Genomic DNA, 20,085 nt, shown 5'->3' with positions numbered 1-20,085 from the left:
GTGCACTGTGTGCCCACCACCCAAAGTCAGAGTATCTTCCTTCTCCATATGTTTGGCCCCCTTTACCCTTCACTACCTCCCACCCCCTTCCCTCTGGCAACCACCACACTGTTGTCTGTCTGTGTCCATGAGTCTCAGTTTCATATCCCACATATGAGTGAAATCGCATGGTCCTTAGCTTTTTCTGACGCCTTATTTCACTGAGGACAATGTTCTCAGGGTCCATCATGTTGTTGCATGTGGCAGCATTTCAGCCTTTCTTGGGGCTGAGCAGTGTCCCGTGGTGAACATGTACCACATCTTCTTCATCCCGTCAACCACAAGAGCACACCCAGGCTGTCTCCACGCCTTGGCTGCCATGAAGAACGCTGCAATGCACGCAGTGGGGTATGCATCTTTGCCAATAAATGCCTTTGGATTTTCAGGCAAATACCCAGAAGAGGGGTTGCTGGGTCACATGGTAGTTCGGTTCTTAATTTCTTGAGGAACCACCAGATATTTTCCATAACTGAAAAGCCACATGCAAAAGATTACAGTTTTCCCCCTTGTACGCAAATTAATTCAGAACGGATCAAAGGCTTAAATATCAAGTCTGAAACAATAAAGTACATAGAAGAAAACACAGGTACTAAACATATGGACCTTGACTGTAGAGAACATTTTATGAATTGGCCCCAAAGGCAAGGGGGTAAAGGCAAAAATAAGTGAACGGGACAATTTCAAACTAAAAAGCTTCTGCACAGCAAAAGAAACTAACAACAGAACAAAAAGACAACCACCCGAGTGGGAGAAAACATTTGCAAACAACAGCTCTGACAAAGGGTTAATATTCAAAGTATGTAAAGAACTCCTACAACTCAACACCAAACACACAATCCAATTAAACATGGGCAGAGGACCCAAACATAAAAGGGCCAACACACATATTAAACGATTCTTGTTTCAATGTCTCCTCACACTGTCATCGCCCCGAGAACGGGCCAGCAGAGGAGAGCTGCAAGGGCCCTCCCCCATGTCCGCACCGACTCGACCCAGCCTTTCTCCTTGGGCTGAGGCGGGCCCTCCACTGGGTGTGAGGTCCCGGCCCTCCTCACCCACAGGACACAGCCCAGCACGTCTGCCTTCTGTCCACAGCATCCTTACTCTCTTATCTGCAGTATAAACAAATTAACCCTCCTGACCAGCCCCTCCCTCACAGCCACTGCCCATTTTTCTGGTCCCATTTTATGGCAGGAAATTGAGAGGAAGGCACAGAAATTTCCATCTTTCTCCGGCCTTACCCACGCACACCGTCAACGTCTCCCCGCAGACTGGGCACTGTCACCCGATGGGCCTACACCGAGCGGCGTCATCACCCAGAGTCCACCCTCTCCATTAGCGTCCATCTCCTTGGTGCTGTGCCTTCCACAGGTTTGGACAGATGCTGGGTGGCACCCCTCACTATCATCTCACACAGAGTAGCTTCATGGACCTAAAAGTCCTCTGTGCTCCATCAGGCTACCCGACCCCTGCCCCCCTCCAAGAGAATTCCATTTCAAAGAACTTGCCTAGCCCAGCCAGTGTGGCTCAGTGGTTGAGCATCCACCCATGCACTAGGAGGTCGCTGGTTCAATTCCCAGTCAGGGCACATGCCTAGGTTGCGGGCCTGATCCCCAGTGGGGGGCGTGCAGGAGTCGACGTTCTCTCTCATCAATGTTTCTATCTCTCTCTCCCTCTCACTTCCTCTCTCTAAAATCAAAAAAGAAAAAAATATATTAAAGAGTTAACCTAAGCAACAGATGTGTTGGACCAGAGAACCACCTATATTTAAACATTCTTCTTTGGGAGTTGGACCAAGGGGTAGAAGCCTTAAAGACCAATGAGGGTTATAACATGTCCATTTAACTTAGTGAAAAATCAACTACTTATTTCTATTTTAAGTGCTGAGTCTGGGTAGAATGACCACTTCATACTCATTTCTCAGGGCCATTCTGCAAACTGAGAAGCCATCAGGCAGCCGTGCCGCGTAAGAGGTGACCCTGACCCTTGCTCGGCCCTTCGGCACGCGGCTGAAGAAGCGAAGGACAGGATCCCAGCAGCAGCAGGGTTTCCAGGGACCCCAGTCGGAGGCACTGGGTGAAGCTAAGACCACAGCACACAGGGCGCCGAGGGGCTGTAACGGGCGCCGAGGGGCCTCCCAGAACGCCAGCGCTGCGGGTCTGACCCCAGAGGGCCCGCCCCTCACTGCTTCTGCTGAAACAAGACCAAGGCGTTCCCACCCTGGCCTCGGGGTTCCATCTGTACCCCTGGGATCACAGATCTGCCCTGCTCTCCACAAGACTGTCAGCAACCACAGGATGTAACTCAGTGAGGGCAGTTAGAAAACTGAAAACCAATAAAAAATGTAAATATTCTTATTGCATGTATACATTTCCGACTGTCCCCTCCTTCTCTGTTCATTGTCTTTGCTAAACACCTGTCTTCATAATTTCTTACGCCTAGCAAACCCTCGGTAATGGATCCGGGGAACCCTTGCTTTGCTGGAAGACATGCTGCTGTGCCCCCCCCCCCCCCCGTGCTGACAGCTACACTGGGTCCCGGGCTGCCTTCAGTCATTGCGTCAGCACCCTCTCCTTTCAAATCTTCTACCCCAACCCCAAACGAAACTATCTCCCCCAGAACAAAATGTGGAGTTGCAGATGCTAGAAACTACCAAAACTGTCCCAAAACACTAATTTAGTATTTTACAGGACATTATTCAAGATTTTAGACAAATCAGTACCCCAGTTTTATTCTTCTTTAGAGGAGGATCAAATGGGACTCTGAATTCCATCTTATAAAATGGGCTGTTTAAGGAATGTAATAAAGTCAAATATTCTTGAATTCCTTAGAAAAAGAAGCAGCTTTGGGGGCCAGCAACACTTCCCAAGTATATTCTGTCACTATGGGTCACTTTAATACGGTGACTGCATGAAACTGCCCTGGGGAAGAGCCCTGTAAGAAACAGTCTAATGGAGTTTTGTTTTAAAATGACAATTTTTTAAACATACTTTTACTGGCCACACCTGTCAGAAGGATAAAACATTTGGCCTACGACAGGGTAGATTCTGAAGGTCACAGGCTGAGCAGTATTGCCAGGATCTCACTGCTATTTGCCTATGACTCACCTATTAGTCATAAATACAATTTTCATTGAAATGACCCACAATCTAAACACAGTGAATAGTAATAAGGTGGCCTTTGTAAGGGCCAAGGAGGTAGACACGCTGCAGGTGGACAAGTTTTCGAAGCGTTTCTGAGATCAGAGCGTACGATCTAGCTCACCCCCTCGGCTGTGTCAGGGACGAGAAGCTCCCGGAAGCGGACTTCTGAGAGCTTCACTGCAAAGGAAGCTGATGAGGAAGGCACGTGGGGGCACAGAGCAAGGACACAGGTCAGCGTGTCCCAGCCTGGCTCCCAAGAAGGGACTCGACCAGGAAAATCAGCAAGTGGCCGCACCCCCAGGGATCCGTGCGTGGACAGAGAGGCACCCAGTCAGTGAAGGACAGAGAAGTCGTGCCCAGCGCGTGGCCGCAGCCCCAGGGATCCGTGCGTGGACAGAAAGGCACCCAGTCAGTGAAGGACAGAGAAGTCGTGCCCAGCGCGTGGCCGCAGCCCCAGGGATCCGTGCGTGGACAGAAAGGCACCCAGTCAGTGAAGGACAGAGAAGTCGAGCCCAGCGCGTGGCCGCAGCCCCAGGGATCCGTGCGTGGACAGAAAGGCACCCAGTCAGTGAAGGACAGAGAAGTCGAGCCCAGCGCGTGGCCGCAGCCCCAGGGATCCGTGCGTGGACAGAGAGGCACCCAGTCAGTGAAGGACAGAGAAGTCGAGCCCAGCGCGTGGCCGCAGCCCCAGGGATCCGTGCGTGGACAGAAAGGCACCCAGTCAGTGAAGGACAGAGAAGTCGAGCCCAGCGCGTGGCCGCAGCCCCAGGGATCCGTGCGTGGACAGAGAGGCACCCAGTCAGTGAAGGACAGAGAAGTCGTGCCCAGCGCGTGGCTGCAGCACGTGGTCAGGCAGCAGAGTCTCACTGAAGGACTGGACCAGACCCCCTGCGAAGCGCAGGCAGCAAGCGGGGACAAACCACGGCCGGAGAACCGCAGCAGCGTCTGCTGGTCTCCACGGGGACGGCGGGCAGTTAAAAAGAAAGATGAGGTCCAGCCCTGGACTGTGCTCAGTTGGTTGGGCATCATCCGTGCACTGAAAGGTCGCTGATTTGACTCCTGGTCAGGGCACGTGCCCGGGGTGTCGGCAGGGGTGTGCCGGAGGCAGCTGATCGATGTGCTGCTCTCACATGGATGCTTCTCTCTGTCCCTGTCCCTTCCTCTCTTTCTAAAATCAATATATATTTTTTAAAAGATAAAATCCAGTATTGGGAAGACTATGAAAAAATGGACCCCTTGAGGCTTCAAGGCCATTAAATGACCTTACCATTCTACCTGGTCAAAATTGCTCATCCAACATTCTCCTTGATATAATCAGGAAAGTTGGTTGTTTGCATGTCAAAAATTAGCTTCTAATTGCACCTGCTAATTTTAGGGGGGGGAAGTAGAGAACAGAGCACCTCTGTCCATGTAAACGTGTGTGCAGAACATTGTCACAGAAGGCACCATGAACTCACGCAGCAGCCTCCGGGGCAGAGATGCTCCCTGAGTGGGTGGACAGAGCACCAGGAAAGCCACACTGCAAAGCTCTCCGGCCAAATGTCACAGTCCACTTAGGACACGCAGCCCTCTTCCCTCCCACCGGCACAGTGCGCCCCCGTGGGACCGAGTGTGCGGGTGCACCTGTCCCGGCGTCTCGGGCACACTGCTCACGCTGCTGCAGGTGGTTTCGGGGCCAGGCTGGGCTACGACTCCTCTGCAGGGGTGACAGGTCTCCTGTGCCTGAACCAAGGGGACCAACTAGATGGCAGTCAGCCCCTGGAGGACATTACTCTCTCTACCATTGAGTTTATTTATATATTTACTATTATTTTTAATCCTCACCTGAGAATATTTTTCTATTTGTCTTCATATCGACTGGGAGGGAGAGAGAGGAACACATCAACTGGTTGCCTCCCACACGACCCAACCAGGGCCAGGGACGAACCGAAACCGAAAGGTACATGCCCTTGGTCAGACTCGAACCCGCGACTCATTGGTCTGCGGGCCGACGCTCTACCACTGAGCCAAACAGGCCAGGGTTGCACCTCTATACCTCATGGGAACAGAGGAAGGCCTGCGGGGCAAAAGGTGGCACCTGCGGGCACTGAGAGTCCAGGCAGGAGCGAGCCTAGCGTGTGAGACGGCGACACGCTCAGACACAGCTGGCCCCTCCCCCACTGGGGACGTAGGAGTGGAGGTGGAAACCCTGGCAACTCGAGGCCCTCGCTGCGGTTCCCGGACACGCCTGGGGGAGCACGCAACGTGGACAGCAGGGAGGCGCCCTCGCTCACTCTGGGGCCCTCGCTGCGGTTCCCGGACACGCCGCCTGGGGGAGCACGCAACGTGGACAGCAGGGAGGCGCCCTCGCTCACTCTCGGGCCCTCGCTGCGGTTCCCGGACACGCCGCCTGGGGGAGCACGCAAGGTGGACAGCAGGGAGGCGCCCTCGCTCACTCTCGGGCCCTCGTTGCGTTCCCCGGACACGCCGCCTTGGAGAGAGCAGCACGCAAGTTGGACAGCAGGGAGGCGCCCTCGCTCACTCTCGGGCCCTCGTTGCGTTCCCCGGACACGCCGCCTTGGAGAGGAGAGCACGCAAGTTGGACAGCAGGGAGGCGCCCTCGCTCACTCTGGGGCCCTCGTTGCGTTCCCCGGACACGCCGCCTGGGGGAGCACGCAACGTGGACAGCAGGGAGGCGCCCTGGCTCACTCTCGGGCCCTCGCCGCGGTTCCCGGACACGCCGCCTGGGGGAGCACGCAACGTGGACAGCAGGGAGGCGCCCTCGCTCACTCTCGGGCCCTCGCTGCGGTTCCCGGACACGCCGCCTGGGGGAGCACGCAACGTGGACAGCAGGGAGGCGCCCTCGCTCACTCTGGGGCCCTCGCTGCGGTTCCCGGACACGCCGCCTGGGGGAGCACGCAACGTGGACAGCAGGGAGGCGCCCTCGCTCACTCTGGGGCCCTCGTTCGTTCCCCGGACACGCCGCCTGGGGGAGCACGCAACGTGGACAGCAGGGAGGCGCCCTCGCTCACTCTGGGGCCCTCGTTGCGTTCCCCGGACACGCCGCCTGGGGGAGCACGCAACGTGGACAGCAGGGAGGCGCCCTGGCTCACTCTCGGGCCCTCACTGCGGTTCCCGGACACGCCGCCTTGGAGAGGAGAGCACGCAACGTGGACAGCAGGGAGGCGCCCTCGCTCACTCTGGGGCCCTCGTTCGTTCCCCGGACACGCCGCCTGGGGGAGCACGCAACGTGGACAGCAGGGAGGCGCCCTCGCTCACTCTGGGGCCCTCGTTGCGTTCCCCGGACACGCCGCCTGGGGGAGCACGCAACGTGGACAGCAGGGAGGCGCCCTCGCTCACTCGCACAGGAGAGCGGCTCTCAGAGCGGTCGTGGCGGGCGAGCACAGGGGATCGCCAGCCCGCGGTGGGCTCCTGCATGCGCCCTCCAGGGAGGGGCAGGGCTCCAGCTCACCTGAGCTGCTCTGAGCTGAGAGCAGTTGGGCTTAAACCCTGTCGTCGAGGAGAATCATACGAGACGGGACTGCTGCGCGAAGGCCTGAAGCCCGGTGCTCACCCTTCTCACTGACCACTGGACAAGCGTCACTCTCGAGGACATCCCGGTGTCGTCCGAGCCCCGCTGCTGGGTGGCAAAGGGCAGCACTGTGACCGCCGGGACCATCATGGCTGTTAGAATTGCTACTCCCAGGGGAGGTGTAACTAAAGCAGCCTGTGGGTGCCCGTGATCCCCAGGGCCGGAGAGAAGGCGGGGGCCGTCCTCTTCAAGAGAACACACTACAGGGGAGTGAGGGCTGTTTCCAGAGAAATAGTATCCCACCTACCGGAATTGTTTGGGGAAGACTTTTGTAAGAACCGAAGCGCTGCTTCCACCGTGTCGCAGGGGCTGTGTGTCAGTGTCCTATGGTCCTCCCACTGCTCTGAGGGGACGTGACCTAGGAGGGGCTGCAGTGGGGGAGGGTGTCTGACAGGGGGGCTCAGAGGTTAGACGGCAGGTCTTTAAGAGCACAGAACACCAGCTCTGCTTTTCAAACATGTCCACCTGCTGGTCTATGCCTTGGACTTGCCTACGAACCCTGCCGACATCTGGGCTGAAACAACAGCCTGTGCACCTGTGGGTTCAACCTGCAACTCACTTCTTAGCTCACAGCTTCCGAGTACACAGCGAGAAGCAAAGGACGCTTGGCAAGTGGGGTTGTGTGTGTGCTTTTCAACAAATGACATCTGATGAGGAAGGAAGCAGACTGAGATTATAAATGTAAAGATTTACGCTAAGTGGTGTCTTCTCCTCAAAGTATTTATGAATGTTCAGACAGGAGTTCTGCCATTAGCTTCCGGTGAAGTTGGTTTGCACTTGTAATACTGGCTACCCTTAAGCAAGAATGAAAATGAGATTAAAGGAAAGCCAACCTTCCTTAATCTGAGTCCAATGCACTAAGAAATTGTCTTGAGCAGTTACAAAATTTTAAGAGCTGTATTTATAACACCTGCCTTTCTTTGAAAGACAAAAGTTTCATTAACAGCTGGGCCACTCAGGGACTAGGCAGAAGCTGATTTTAGTCCGTCGAAGCCTGTGACAGTGTAGCAGGATCTGGGGAATGGCTCCTACGTAGAATTTCTCAAATCTGTTTCGAAATGCCCCTTTGTAACTGACTGACACACTAACTAATGATGAGAAACTGGTGACTACACCTTTCAGAGATGATGAGTCATCTTTTGGCTGAATCCCTGAGGACTTGGGTGAGGGCCCCAGCTCCCCAGAGCCTCCCTCTCTGTCCTCACAGCTGGGGCCCGGCCAGCCCACCCCGGTGAAGAGGAGGAGCACAGGCTGCCTTGTCCAGGCTCTGGCCCTGCCACCCAGAGAGACCCACCCTCCTGTGTGCAGTGACAACTGGCACCTGCTCTGCCTCACTCAGGGCCCAGGCCATCACTGTCCCACTGTGCCCAGGACACAGGCGCCCGCTGACGCCCACCCCACTCTGCCTGCGCTCCTCCCCGGGCTCCCCCCATCCGGGACGCCATCTGGACACCGAGTGGTCCTCCAGGCGGTTCTCTCTCCCTCTCTCCAGGGCACCTTATGCTCAGTGAGGCAAAAGCCTCAGGGCCATGTGGCCCAGCGCCAGCGTTGCCAGCTTGAGGCCAGGCTGCTGCCACAGGGCCGGTCCCAGAACCGACAGTGGGTCCCGCTGCCACCTTACAAACCACACCCCACCTGGGCCCCTGGCTGATGGCCGGTCTGGGCTCTGGGGGCTGCCACCCCACCCTCACCCTCACCACCTCACCCTCACCCTCACCACCTCACCCTCACCCTCACCACCTTTCCACCCTCACCACCTCACCACCTCACCCTCACCCTCTCCACCTCTCCACCCTCACCACCTCACCCCCCACCCTCACCCTCACCCTCACCACCTCACCCTCACCCTCTCCACCTCTCCACTTCACCCTCACCCTCTCCACCCTCACCACCTCACCCTCACCCTCTCCACCTCTCCACTTCACCCTCACCCTCTCCACCCTCACCACCTCACCCTCACCACCTCACCCTCACCCTCACCACCTCACCCTCACTACCTCACCACTTCACCCTCACCCTCTCCACCTCACCACCTCACCCTCTCCACCTTTCCACTTCACCCTTACCCTCTCCACCCTCACCACCTCACCCTCACCCTCTCCACCTCTCCACTTCACCCTCACCCTCTCCACCCTCACCACCTTTCCACCTCACCACCTCACCCTCACCCTCACCACCTCACCCTCACTACCTCACCACTTCACCCTCACCCTCTCCACCCTCACCACCTCACCCTCTCCACCTTTCCACCTCACCACCTCACCCTCACCCTCACCACCTCACCCTCACTACCTCACCACTTCACCCTCACCCTCTCCACCCTCACCACCTCACCCTCTCCACCTTTCCACCTCACCACCTCACCCTCACCCTCTCCACCTCACCCTCACCACCTCACCCTCACCACCTCACCCTCACCCTCTCCACCTCACCCTCACCACCTCACCCTTACCCTCACCCTCACCCTCACCACCTCACCCTCACCCTCACCACCTCACCCTCACCCTCACCCTTACCCCCTCACCCTCACCCTCACCCTCACCCTTACCCTCTCCCCCTCTCCACCTGTCCGAGGCTGGGCTCCTTCCTCTGCTGGGCATTCAAGCTGCTCATACGTCCTCCTCCGCCTGCCCCGCGAGCCCTGCCCCGCTGCTGGTTCACCTCGACACCTCCTCCACGAAGCTTCTCCGGACACTTCAGTCCAACTGGTGCCCCCTCAGGACCCAGGGCCCCGCACGCTCCCAGTTAGGGATCGCCCGACGCGCTCCGCGAGGGCTGTGTCTGGGCCGTCTCCCCAGCGGGGCTGCGGGTGTCGAGGTCAGTGACTGCCCCTCACGGCGCCTCGTTTCCCTGCACGTGGGCGCAGAGCAGCAAGTACTCGGGTTCTACAGAGACCAGCGGCTCAGAGCTGAGCGGGCAGAGGGCCCATCAGTGCTCAGCGCCGATGAGACACCTGAGCTCTGGAGAGCTGCCCAAGCTCCCCTGTGAGACGGCTGCCTGAGGGCAACCTGGCCCCAGGCCCCCAGCCCAGCACCATCACACCCCCAACACCCTGCACGGAAGCCCTCCCTGGTCTACTTTCAGAAGTTCCCCGAGAACACTTCTAAGCACCCAGGGTGTGTAGGGTCTACACAGGGTGATCCGGTATATCTGAGAGTAAACATTCTCCCTAAACTAATTCACATCCTCACTTTTCACTCCGTCTGACATCCCTGAAAACAACTCTACTAGCAGCTCCATCTGCTGGGCTGGGGAGGGGAAGTCCCCTGTGGTGATGGGCACTGCCCTGGGTGCTCCTGCCCTCGGTGGCTGGCCCTGCGTGGAGCCTGGGACAGCCCAGGACACACCTACCCCCAGCAGCCCTGGGTCCCAGGACAGGCTCGCGGGGGAGGGGAGCCGTCAGCGCAGTCGTGAGTGAAGCAGAGGAGATCTTGGGGTGCACATGGAGATGCCCAGCGTGCGTGGGGCCCTAATTCAGGCTGCCTTTCCACTGGGCAGGAGTGCAGCCCAGCTGCTGAAGGACAGAAGCAGGGCGAGTCACATTCCGCGAAGGACCGCCCACGGAGCACACGGCTGGCGACCGAGCCCCTTCTTTCCCTCCCTTTGCGCTGGCTCCGTTGTTAAGCATAAGATGCTCTGTGGAGGCAGAAGCGCCAGACGGGTGTGCGGACGACAGACCGCTGTCCACACGCAGGTCCTCCTGGGACAGCTCAGGGCTCCCCTGACCCCCCTGGGGCTCCATGCGCCTGGCCGGGAGCTGTGGGGCTGCAGCAGCGGCCTGTGTCCCAGCCCTGGGGGACCCCGGGCCTGGCGGGGGACCCCTGCTCAGCAGGCCTCTCTCCAGTCTTTATCGCCTCATCCACCCAACCAGGTCTTAGAATAACTGAGTGCCCGGGAACCAGTGTCCAGACACTTACAGAAGTTTAGTTACAGGAATGTTTTAACCTTTTACTTCTCCTTTCAGCCATTCACGTTCCCTCTGTTATTCACAACCTGAGGCGACATCAGCACACAGCTTTTGAGGAGGATGCTGGACCGCCAGGGCCGAGCGGAGCCGCGGTGCTGAGGAGGCATCATTTCAGGGTCGCCCGGAGACCTAACACCCACGGGCGGAAGATTCCGCAGCGTCTTGGGTCATGTGATCATATTCCACCTGCTACACACTGTGTCTACCTGAAGCTAACAGTCCTAAACTGCCTAGACTTTTTGTGGAGAAAAATTTATGTCTGTTATTTACTTCCTAGAAACAGAAATGGCCTCGACTGACTCCACGGTAACTTTAATGTTCCCGGCACCTAAAAGATACACTGGAGACATTTGTTTATTGCTGTTCTTTGGACTATATATAATGTACATTTTTCTATCGAACTATATCAAATACTGAATTTCCTAGTGTTATATTTAAGAATATATGAAGCAAAGCTTCTGCCTCCCTGTTCTCCTACTTCCCGTTTTCCGCAGGCCTTATATAGTGTTAAGTCAGAAAACAGGTATAGTTCAGTGGCTCTCTTAGCCTGGAAGTTGAAATAGTTGAACTCTTGTTAAATGCTTTCACACAACAACTGAGCCCAGAGAATTCCCACTCTCACCCTGGAACCGCCTCCCCTCTTCTCCACCTAGACACTGTCTCCTTCCACCAAGTTCGGGGTCACCCCTCCACCGAGGCCTCTACGGTCAGGAGACGGCAGGTGACGTGACTTGAAACCAGGGCTGCACAGAGGAAGCTTGGCCAACGTCAGCACCGCCCTCGTGACACCACACAAAGCCAGCGCCTGCCTCATGTACCCCCAGACACCCAGGAGGGACCCCAAGTCCAACTGGCCCACGACCTCAGCTCACTTGAGACCCTGCACCCTAAACCTGTTCCTTCCTGGCCTTCCCTCTGTCCCCAGGCTGCCAGGGGCTCAGACCAAATCCTTGAGGTCATTCTTGATGACTGATCTTTCCACCTCACACCCAGTCCATCCACAGATCCTGTCGGTTCTTCCACTGACGATGTGAAACCTGACCACTGTCACCCTATTTCACCGCCCTGCTCTATGCCACCAACAGGCCTTGTCTGGGTTATTGTAACAGCCCCCCTTTAGGGCCTCTGCTTCCCCCCTCGTCCTCCGACACCAACCGGGGTGAACCTGTTAGAACAATCAGTCAGGTGGCACCGCCCCTTCGTTCAACCTCTCTGGGCGTTTTCTCCCTCACTCAGAGAAAAGCCAGATGCTTCGCGTGGCCTGTGACATCACACCACCTGCCCTCGCCTTCTCCTTGACCCATGGCTCCCCCGTTCCTCAGCTCCAGCCCCGAGGGCTTGCTGCTGCATCTCCACCGCGGGGACTGTTCTGGAACACGACTCCCATCCTCAGCTCTTCACCCAAATGCCAACTTTCCAGTAGACTGTTCGGACTTCCTTCTCAGAGATCACAGTCCGGGACCCCACACCCCCAAGCACACACTCACTGAGTCAACACCCCCGTCTCCTTGTCTCCCTCTGAGGGAGGACATTTCTCCTTAGCGCTTATCCCAGATAACACTGCATTTTACTTAGTCATGGTGTCTGCTGTCCCTCCCTCTGCCCACCAGGCTGACGCACACCCTAGAAGAGAAGACCCTCCGAGCACCGACCTGAGCACAGCAGCCGATGCCAACAGCTGGGTGTGCTCTGGGACCAAGGAGCTAGTTGCCAGGTAAGACCACTGTCCCTGTCAAACGTGACCCAATTGATCTCTTTCGGAACTGACTCTGACTCTGTTTTACAAATTAAATAAGGGAAATAAACACTAGAAAGTAGCAGACAAGGCCTCTGGTCCGACTCATGCTCGGGGAGAGAACTACACCATCCTTTCAGATGGCCTCCCTCTGCACCCCCAATTCCTCCTCTCCCATCTTCAATCTGACCTCGGGTCGAGACACAACCCTTCCACCAACTCTGAGGACCAGGAGTCCACCCAGAATGAACACAGAAAGTCAGAGCACAAACTGAATGCAGGAGATAGAAGCGTCAACCAAGTCAAGAAGAAGCTTCCAAAGTCACCTGCCTTCCGAGAGACAACCTGCATCCCCGCCGGTAGCAGACAGTGTGAGCACCGCGGTCAATGGAGAACGACACACCTCAACCGTTCATGGCCTTGGCCACAGCTGGGATGGATGACATCCCTTCGGAATCGACCCCAGCACTGCGCTCTGACCGTGCCAAAGAGGGCTCACGACGCAGACGGACCTGCAGTGACCGACGCAAGTGCGTGCTGTTAGGGTGCACACAAGCAGACCACCGCATCCGCATGTGCTCCAACCCCACCAGCCACAGGACAACTTGACCTCTAAGGCCCCACCCGAACTGCCCACCAGGTGACTGGCATAGTCAGCGCTTGTATTCTTGACCAGGCTTAGAGTTATGTCATAAAAGCAATGCTTAATTTCTTTCAAGTTACAGTAATTTATCATAGAAACAGTATGTTCTAGGCACCATGAAATAGGCATAGACAACAGTAAATTTACGGTTTTGAAAAAAATACCTTCATAATACTAAAGAACTGAATTTTTTTGTTTTTATTCATTTTTACAGAGAGGAAGGGAGTGAGAGATAGAAATAGGGAGGGAGAGAGAGAAATATCGATGTGAGAAACATCGATCGGCTGCCTCCTGCACGCCCCCTGCTGGAGATCGAGGCTGCAACCTGGGCACCTGCCCTGACCAGAATGGAACTGGAACCTCAGTCCATGGGACGATGCTCAATCCACTGACCACACCGGCCTGGCAGAACTGGCGTTTACAGACGGGTATGGGCTTATACATTAAATACTAATTTCTACTCTCTCTGACCATTCACAGTGAATTATTATAATACAATTCAATGACATCCATCATTATACTGTTCTAAAATGATGTCTTATTCAGGCATATGAAATTGTTGGTTGTAACAATAAAGACCTTAAAAATTCTGTTTCTTGTGTTCCATTATTTTTTTCTTTGTGTTTGTACAACTAAAAAAAAAAAAGAGAGAGAAAGAGTACTTTGGTATTTGTTTGCTAGGGTGGCATAACCAAGTACCAGACTAGGTGAATTAAACCAAAGAAATTCATTTTCTCGCAGTTCCAGAGGCTGGAAGTCCCACACTGAGGAGTCGGCAGGTCTGAATCCCTCTGGAGCCCCTCTCCTCGGCTTGCAGGGGGCCTTCTCCTGGTGTCCTCGTTTAACTCACTTCTTTAAAGGCCCTATCTGTTCACAGCCATGTGCTGAAGTCCTGGTATCGGGGCTTCAACATGAATTTTGGGGAGATGCAACTGAGCCCAAAACACCTCCTACATGTCACACACTATGCAAAGCTCAAGCTCTTACCTCAGACCCATCTGGGTTCAAATCGAGGCCATGTCACATCCACCTCTGGGACCCAGGGACGGAAGTCGTCACCTCAACTTCAAGTTCACCTCTGCAGTGACCACAGGACACCTGCGCCTCATGCGTTCTTCTCACGCACATAAACATGGCTGCTCAAGTGTTCAGCAGGTGCTTGTCTAAAATATCGTTTTATGTTTCTGGTTTTTAAAGTATCTGTCTTTTCACGACCTTTCGGTTGAGTTTGTCTGTTATCTGTGCCCTTCCTTCCTTAATCCATTCGGGTCAAAACCAGATCATTAAATTTGTCACAATTAAATGTAAAGGCACAAAACTGAGGCCAAATGCTCTCCTGGAACAAAGGGTGTGAACTCAGGACTGCACTCTGGCTGATCGGGTTTGCTGGTTTGCTTCACACGAATTTCTTTCCTGGTTGTCACCTGTGTCCCAGACGTATTACTTACCATTTTACATCAGGTGATACCAGTGTGTGGCTTAGCTTTGTCACCATTAAACAAAAAGGCGCTGGCCCCAGTCAGTTCGGCTCAGCGGTCAGAGCATCAGCCCTGGGACTGAAGGTCATGAGTTCGATCCCTGGCCCCGGTCAGGGTCATGTGGGTGGCAACTAGTCCATGTGTCTCTCTCACGTCCTGTTTCTCTGCCTCCCTTCCACTCTATCTAGAAATCAATGGAAACATATCCTCCAGTGAGGATGAATAAACAAAAAGAAACAGGCAGTGTCATCAATCTGACCGAACAGCAGTGCCGTCCTCTGGTGAGAACCTTCGGTTTGGGAGCGGCTGTGCGTGGTGGGCAGGGCACGTGGGCACACCACCTAGGAAGGAGCACCCAGGAGTCAGCTGCACAGGCTCCCAGGTCCTTTCCAAGGGAAGAAAAGCACTTGAACTCCCCGGGCTTCGAGTTCCTGCCAACTGCTACTCTGAAGTGAGGTCAGCGAACTTTCTGCAGAGGGAGGGGCAGTAAGTGCTTTGGGGCCTGTGGCCACGTGGATTCCGTCTCAAAGCCTCAGCCCCGCCACTGCAGCTGGGAGGCCAACAGAGGGGTGTGGCTGCAGACCATGAAACGGTGTTATAAAGCCTGAATTTGACTTTCATAAAACTTTAATGTGACAGGAAGTATAATTCTTCTTTTGACACTTTTTCCAGCCATTGGAAAACATAGGACCATTCTTAGCTTGGCCTGCACAGACCAGGTTGGGGGTTGGATCTGGCCAGGAGCACAGTTCAATCACCCCTTTCTAGTCAAAATCTCAATAAACACTTGTTACTGGCAAGCAAATTTCTCCTACAGAAAACAATTTGCAAACCCAGTATCAATCCAGCATCCCCATTAAGCTTCCCACCTTCTCCAACCCCACAGAAGCTCCAGCTTCAGGCAAAGGCCAGTGTAAAACAAGCTGAAATACATTCCTTTTCTGAGCACTTTAAATAAGTTTCAAAACCTCTCTTCATAAACAGGAACAAGACCGCATCCTGATGAAGGCACCACGCGTCCCGGTGACAGAAACAGCGACGGAGCCATCTCGTGGACCCCACATTTACAGAGCAGCAACAGGGCCCGACTGGTGTGGCTCAGCAGTTAGAGCATCTGCCCCATGGATCAAAGGGTCGTGGGTTTGATTCCCAGTCAAGGGCACGGACCTGGGTTGTGGTTTGTCCCTGGCCCTGGCTGGGGTCATGCAGGAGGCAACCAACTGATGTCTCTCTCTCACATCGATATTTCTCTCCCTCCCTCCCTCCCTCCCTCCCTTTTTTATGTTCTATCTAAAAGCAATAAAAAAAATCCTCAGATGAGGATTAACAAAACAAACAAGCAAACAAAAAGAAAACAGTAGAAGGCAGTCGGCAGCTTCCTGTTCACAGGCACACAAAACTGTCTTTACCCAACATCCATCACCAAGATGAAGCAAACAGACAGTAGACTGAAAAACCGCTTCAATGAATGAGATTGTTCGAAATTTTATACGGCTACTAAGATAACTTTAATAAAATTATTTCTTACTCCCCTAGACATTATTTCCTTAATTATTGAAAAGAAATAGTATAAAAGTGATGTGGGAAATACTTGTGTCTCTAACACCTTTTACTTTTATGCAGCACTTTCCTTCAAAGGTAAAGGTGGCCTCCACTGGCTCCACACCATAGTCAAGAAGTAAGGAGCTGCTACAATTTTGCTGGAAATAATTCAGCACCCTTGGCAGAGCAGAGAATGAAGAGAACACTGCTGAATTACCAACCTAAGACTTCTTCCAAGTAGACCATGAAGACTCCATCCAGTTCCTTCCAGAGAAGGAAGCTTGTACTTTCTGGAATGAGAACTTTCTGACATAACATTCATCCTTGTTCCTGAAGACCACTGAGGACCACCGAGAACAACACCTTCATAATGCCCACTGTTTCTATTCTGGACATGACAGTGGACCATACTGACTGGGTTATAATTATCTCAGTGACTTGCCATCAACAGAGCTAAAAGAGTTAAATACACACACACACACACGTACTGAGTGTCTAATATCTACCTGAAAGAGAAGCATGAACTACAGTTCTAGTTCATTCGAGTTGTGTGGCACTTTCCAGGTAACATTTTTCTAGACGTAAAGCACACTGTCTTTACTCTAAGAACCCAGGATCCTCTGCCACAAAGCCAGTGTTTCACATGGAACATCAATATGTCAGTAACAGGTCAGTACAAAACCAATAGAAGAGTATCTTTGATTTAGGATAGAGTCTAAATTGTTAGAATTCTACTTGAATTAGCAAATTCAATTCTATTCTATCAATGACAATTCATTGATTTGTTAATTTTACAAACCAAAGGTACCGTTTTCCTCTGGTTTATCCTTAAGTGCCCCTTGCACTGATTTCCTGAATGGACTCTTGTTTTGCATGAACACAGACTTTCTTAGGAACTACAATGCAATCTGAATACCAATAATAAGACATCCATCCCCATTTTTTTAAAAAACAAGACCTGCAGTTTTTTGTTTTTTGAAAAAGGGACAAGCCCTGGCCAGTTTGGTTCAGCAGTTAGAGCATCAGCCCACAAACCAAAGAGTCACAGCTTCAATTCTGGCCAAGAGCATGTACCTTGGTTGTGGTTTGTCCCTGGCCCTGGTTGGAGCCCTACGGGAGGCAACCAGTCGATGTGTCTCTCTCACATCGATGTCTCTCTCTCTCTTTCTTCCTCCCACTCTGTCTGAAGATAAATAAAAAAATATCCCCCAGTAAAGATTAAAAAAAAGAGAGAGAGAGAAAAGGGACAGGAGGAAGTCTGGGAAGTAATCCTCTCTTCAAGCTGTAAATCAGCATTTTTTGGACATTTACTTAGGTGTGGATGGTGTTAAGATTATGCTTGAGCCGCACCAGAGATGGAAAATCCCACCAGGAACAGCAGACATGTCTTTTTCTCGTAACTTTGTTCTTATATCTGTTCTAGCTTTAAAATACCACTTAGAGGGTACTAAAAGTCATTGTCATTCTTCACAGTGTTCACCCAACACTGTGACCGCAGACTTTCTGGAGCTCAGTGGAAACACTTCTGCAGAGAATAAATGATTCTTGAGTTAATCCCCAAGGAAAAGCTAGGGGACTTGTGACTTATCTGAGGACCAGAGCGAGGTACAGGTCATGAAGGCAGGACAGGTAAACAAAAACTAAAGAATAGTGTTGGTTTGCCCTGGCCGGTTTGGCTCAGCGGTTAGAGCGTTGGCCCGAGGACCAGTGAGTCTAGGGTTTGGTTCCAGTCAACGGCACGGACCTCATTGCTGTGTGATTCCCGACCGGGCTGGGGAGGCAGCTGGTGGATGTGTCTCTCTCACACTGATGTTTCTCTCTCTCTCTCTCCCCATTCCTCCCACTCTATCTGAAGATAAATACAAAAATATCCTGGGGTGAGGATTTAAAAAATTAAGGAAAAAAAGAATAGTGTTGGCAAAGCTAAAAAGTAAGATAACAGGTTTGTCTTGTTTAGGGCTGCCTTTAACACAGTTTAAATATCACAATACAAGCTGGACTTGTTTATTTCAGGGTAAATGCTCTTCAAGTTGGTCTTTCACCCCAGACTTCTGAATCAGTTTTACAGAACAGAAGAGGAGGTGTCCTAGCACTCAGACCCAAGTAATGACCATAACAACCCACTGGGTTTAGCCCCAGGGGATTAAACACGAACCCTGGGAGGTGGAAAGGGGTGAGGTAAGGCAACCAGGAGTAACAAAATGGATTCGCAGGCAAGGTGAGGGGAAGGGGCACAAAGAATTCCTGGCAGGGAATCACAGGCCCAGATTCCAGGACAACGCTGGCAGCTAGGAAGTGCGTGTCCTTGTGCAAGCCCAGACGACTGCTCCGAGACCTAACTCCTGCACAGAGGGCACTGTGCGGAATGCTCTGGGACACTTCCCGGCCATACCGACTTGCAATCATCTGCACGCACGTGTCTGAGCCTCCCTCAGCCGCTGGGGAAACCCAGCCTTCTCCCATCTAGTCTGCACAGTAAGGCCGGGCACAGGGTGGGTCTCCTGGGTGGCTCCTGCACCCAAGCACGCCCTGCTAGGGGAATAGTGCTAGGGAAGTGCCCTTCAAATTTCAAGGGAGGCGTTGCACACATGAAGTTGAAAAAACTTCTGACTCAAGGTGCCCCCATTTTTCCAGATCCAGGACATTCCCTCATCCCTCCTCCTATTCTGAAAAGAAACCAGATTGGCATGTGTGCTCAGAGGTCACCTGCTAGGAGCAGCATGATGTCACTCGGTTACCTCTAAGCCACTCCCAAGACAGAAAAGAGCCGAAATGCCTGTGCATCATCAAAAGGAAGGACGCCCTGCGGAAGGTGACCCTTCAACGCGTTACATTCGCTCCTGCGGCCAGGGCTGCGGGGTGGTCCGGAGGAAGGTGCGCGCATCGGAACCGGGTTGCCAGCACCCGAGGCCTCGCCCGCCGCCGCCGGGCGGTGAAGATTCCGACCAAGATTCCAACCGGACGGTGGGGCGTCGGAGAGCCGGAAAAGGGGGCGCAGCCCACGAAGCCCCTCTAGCCACCCAGGCCGAAGGCTTTAGGGACCACTTTCCAAGAGTTACGGCGGCAACACCCAAGTGATGTCCTGAGGCCACTTCACCAGCTTAGGACTCCACCAGCCCGCCCTTTGCGAGTCCCCACAGGAGAGGCCCAGGGAGGGGCCGGTGGCCAGGCTGGAGGGGCTGGTGACACCGGAGTGAGGCAGGCGGGGGGCAGAGGGGCTGGGGACACCAGGGTGGGGGCAGGCGGGGCGGAGGGGCTGGGACGCGCGGGATGGGGGCAGGCAGGGCGGAGGGGCTGGGGAGCAAGGGGTGGGAAGTGGCCACGATGCCGGGCAACTGGGATCCTACTGGCGGTGGAGAGCAAGGTGCTGGGGAAAAGAGCGCGGACCTGAAGTCCAGGTTCCAGTGGCCGGAGGCATTGCTGAGCACCAACAGGCTGTGGCTGCTGCCTCCAGCACCTGGCCCAGGACCTGCTCGCCCTGCAGCTGGGACAGGCACTCATGCTCCGGGAGGCTCCACTTCAGCTCATGCAGCTCCTGGCGCAGCAGGTCCTCACAGGGCAGTGCCACCAATGAGAGACCATGGTGCTGAAGACCAGGCGGAGCAGGTAGCTGAGCACCAGAAAGCCGAAGCACAGGCCGAGCGGGTCCGCCCACCAGGTGCCTGCAAGAGCTGCTGGCCTAAACCACAGCATCTTCCTGAGCCAGAGCAGAAGCCTGAGCAGATCCACCTGGGCAGCTCACCAGCCCTGAGGCTTCGCGCCCACCTCCCATGCCCCTGGGCCCAGTGCCTCCCTTGGACTCCCCCCACCCACAGAGCTCAGCTAGTGTCCTGTTTACACCCGAGCTCTGCTCCCTTGGGAAGCTTTTCTTTCTTCTTCTCCTGCTCCCTTCGGGATACAAAGCTGCAGGGATGTGGTGCTGATGTGGTGCAGGCTCAGGTAACCGGAGCATCCCTGGTAACCTCAC

At 54.1% G+C, this 20,085-nt stretch overlaps 1 protein-coding gene across 1 annotated transcript in view; it reads right to left on the bottom strand.

Annotated features, from left to right (window-relative positions):
• KCNK1 (potassium two pore domain channel subfamily K member 1) overlaps nucleotides 1-19,811 on the bottom strand; it is a 51,938-nt gene extending 32,127 nt beyond the window's left edge. Inside the window, 4 exon segments of the mRNA XM_036277749.1 lie at nucleotides 19,466-19,495; nucleotides 19,498-19,566; nucleotides 19,569-19,694; nucleotides 19,697-19,811. Coding sequence (XP_036133642.1) covers nucleotides 19,466-19,495; nucleotides 19,498-19,566; nucleotides 19,569-19,694; nucleotides 19,697-19,811 — 340 coding nt within the window.
• Between the last annotated feature and the right edge of the window lie 274 nt (nucleotides 19,812-20,085).

This window comes from Molossus molossus, unplaced genomic scaffold (genome assembly GCF_014108415.1).
Source record: "Molossus molossus isolate mMolMol1 unplaced genomic scaffold, mMolMol1.p scaffold_m16_p_23, whole genome shotgun sequence".
Lineage (NCBI taxonomy): Eukaryota > Metazoa > Chordata > Mammalia > Chiroptera > Molossidae > Molossus > Molossus molossus.
The sequence above is the reverse complement of the archived record's forward strand: the minus strand, read 5'-3'. Positions and strand labels throughout refer to the sequence as shown.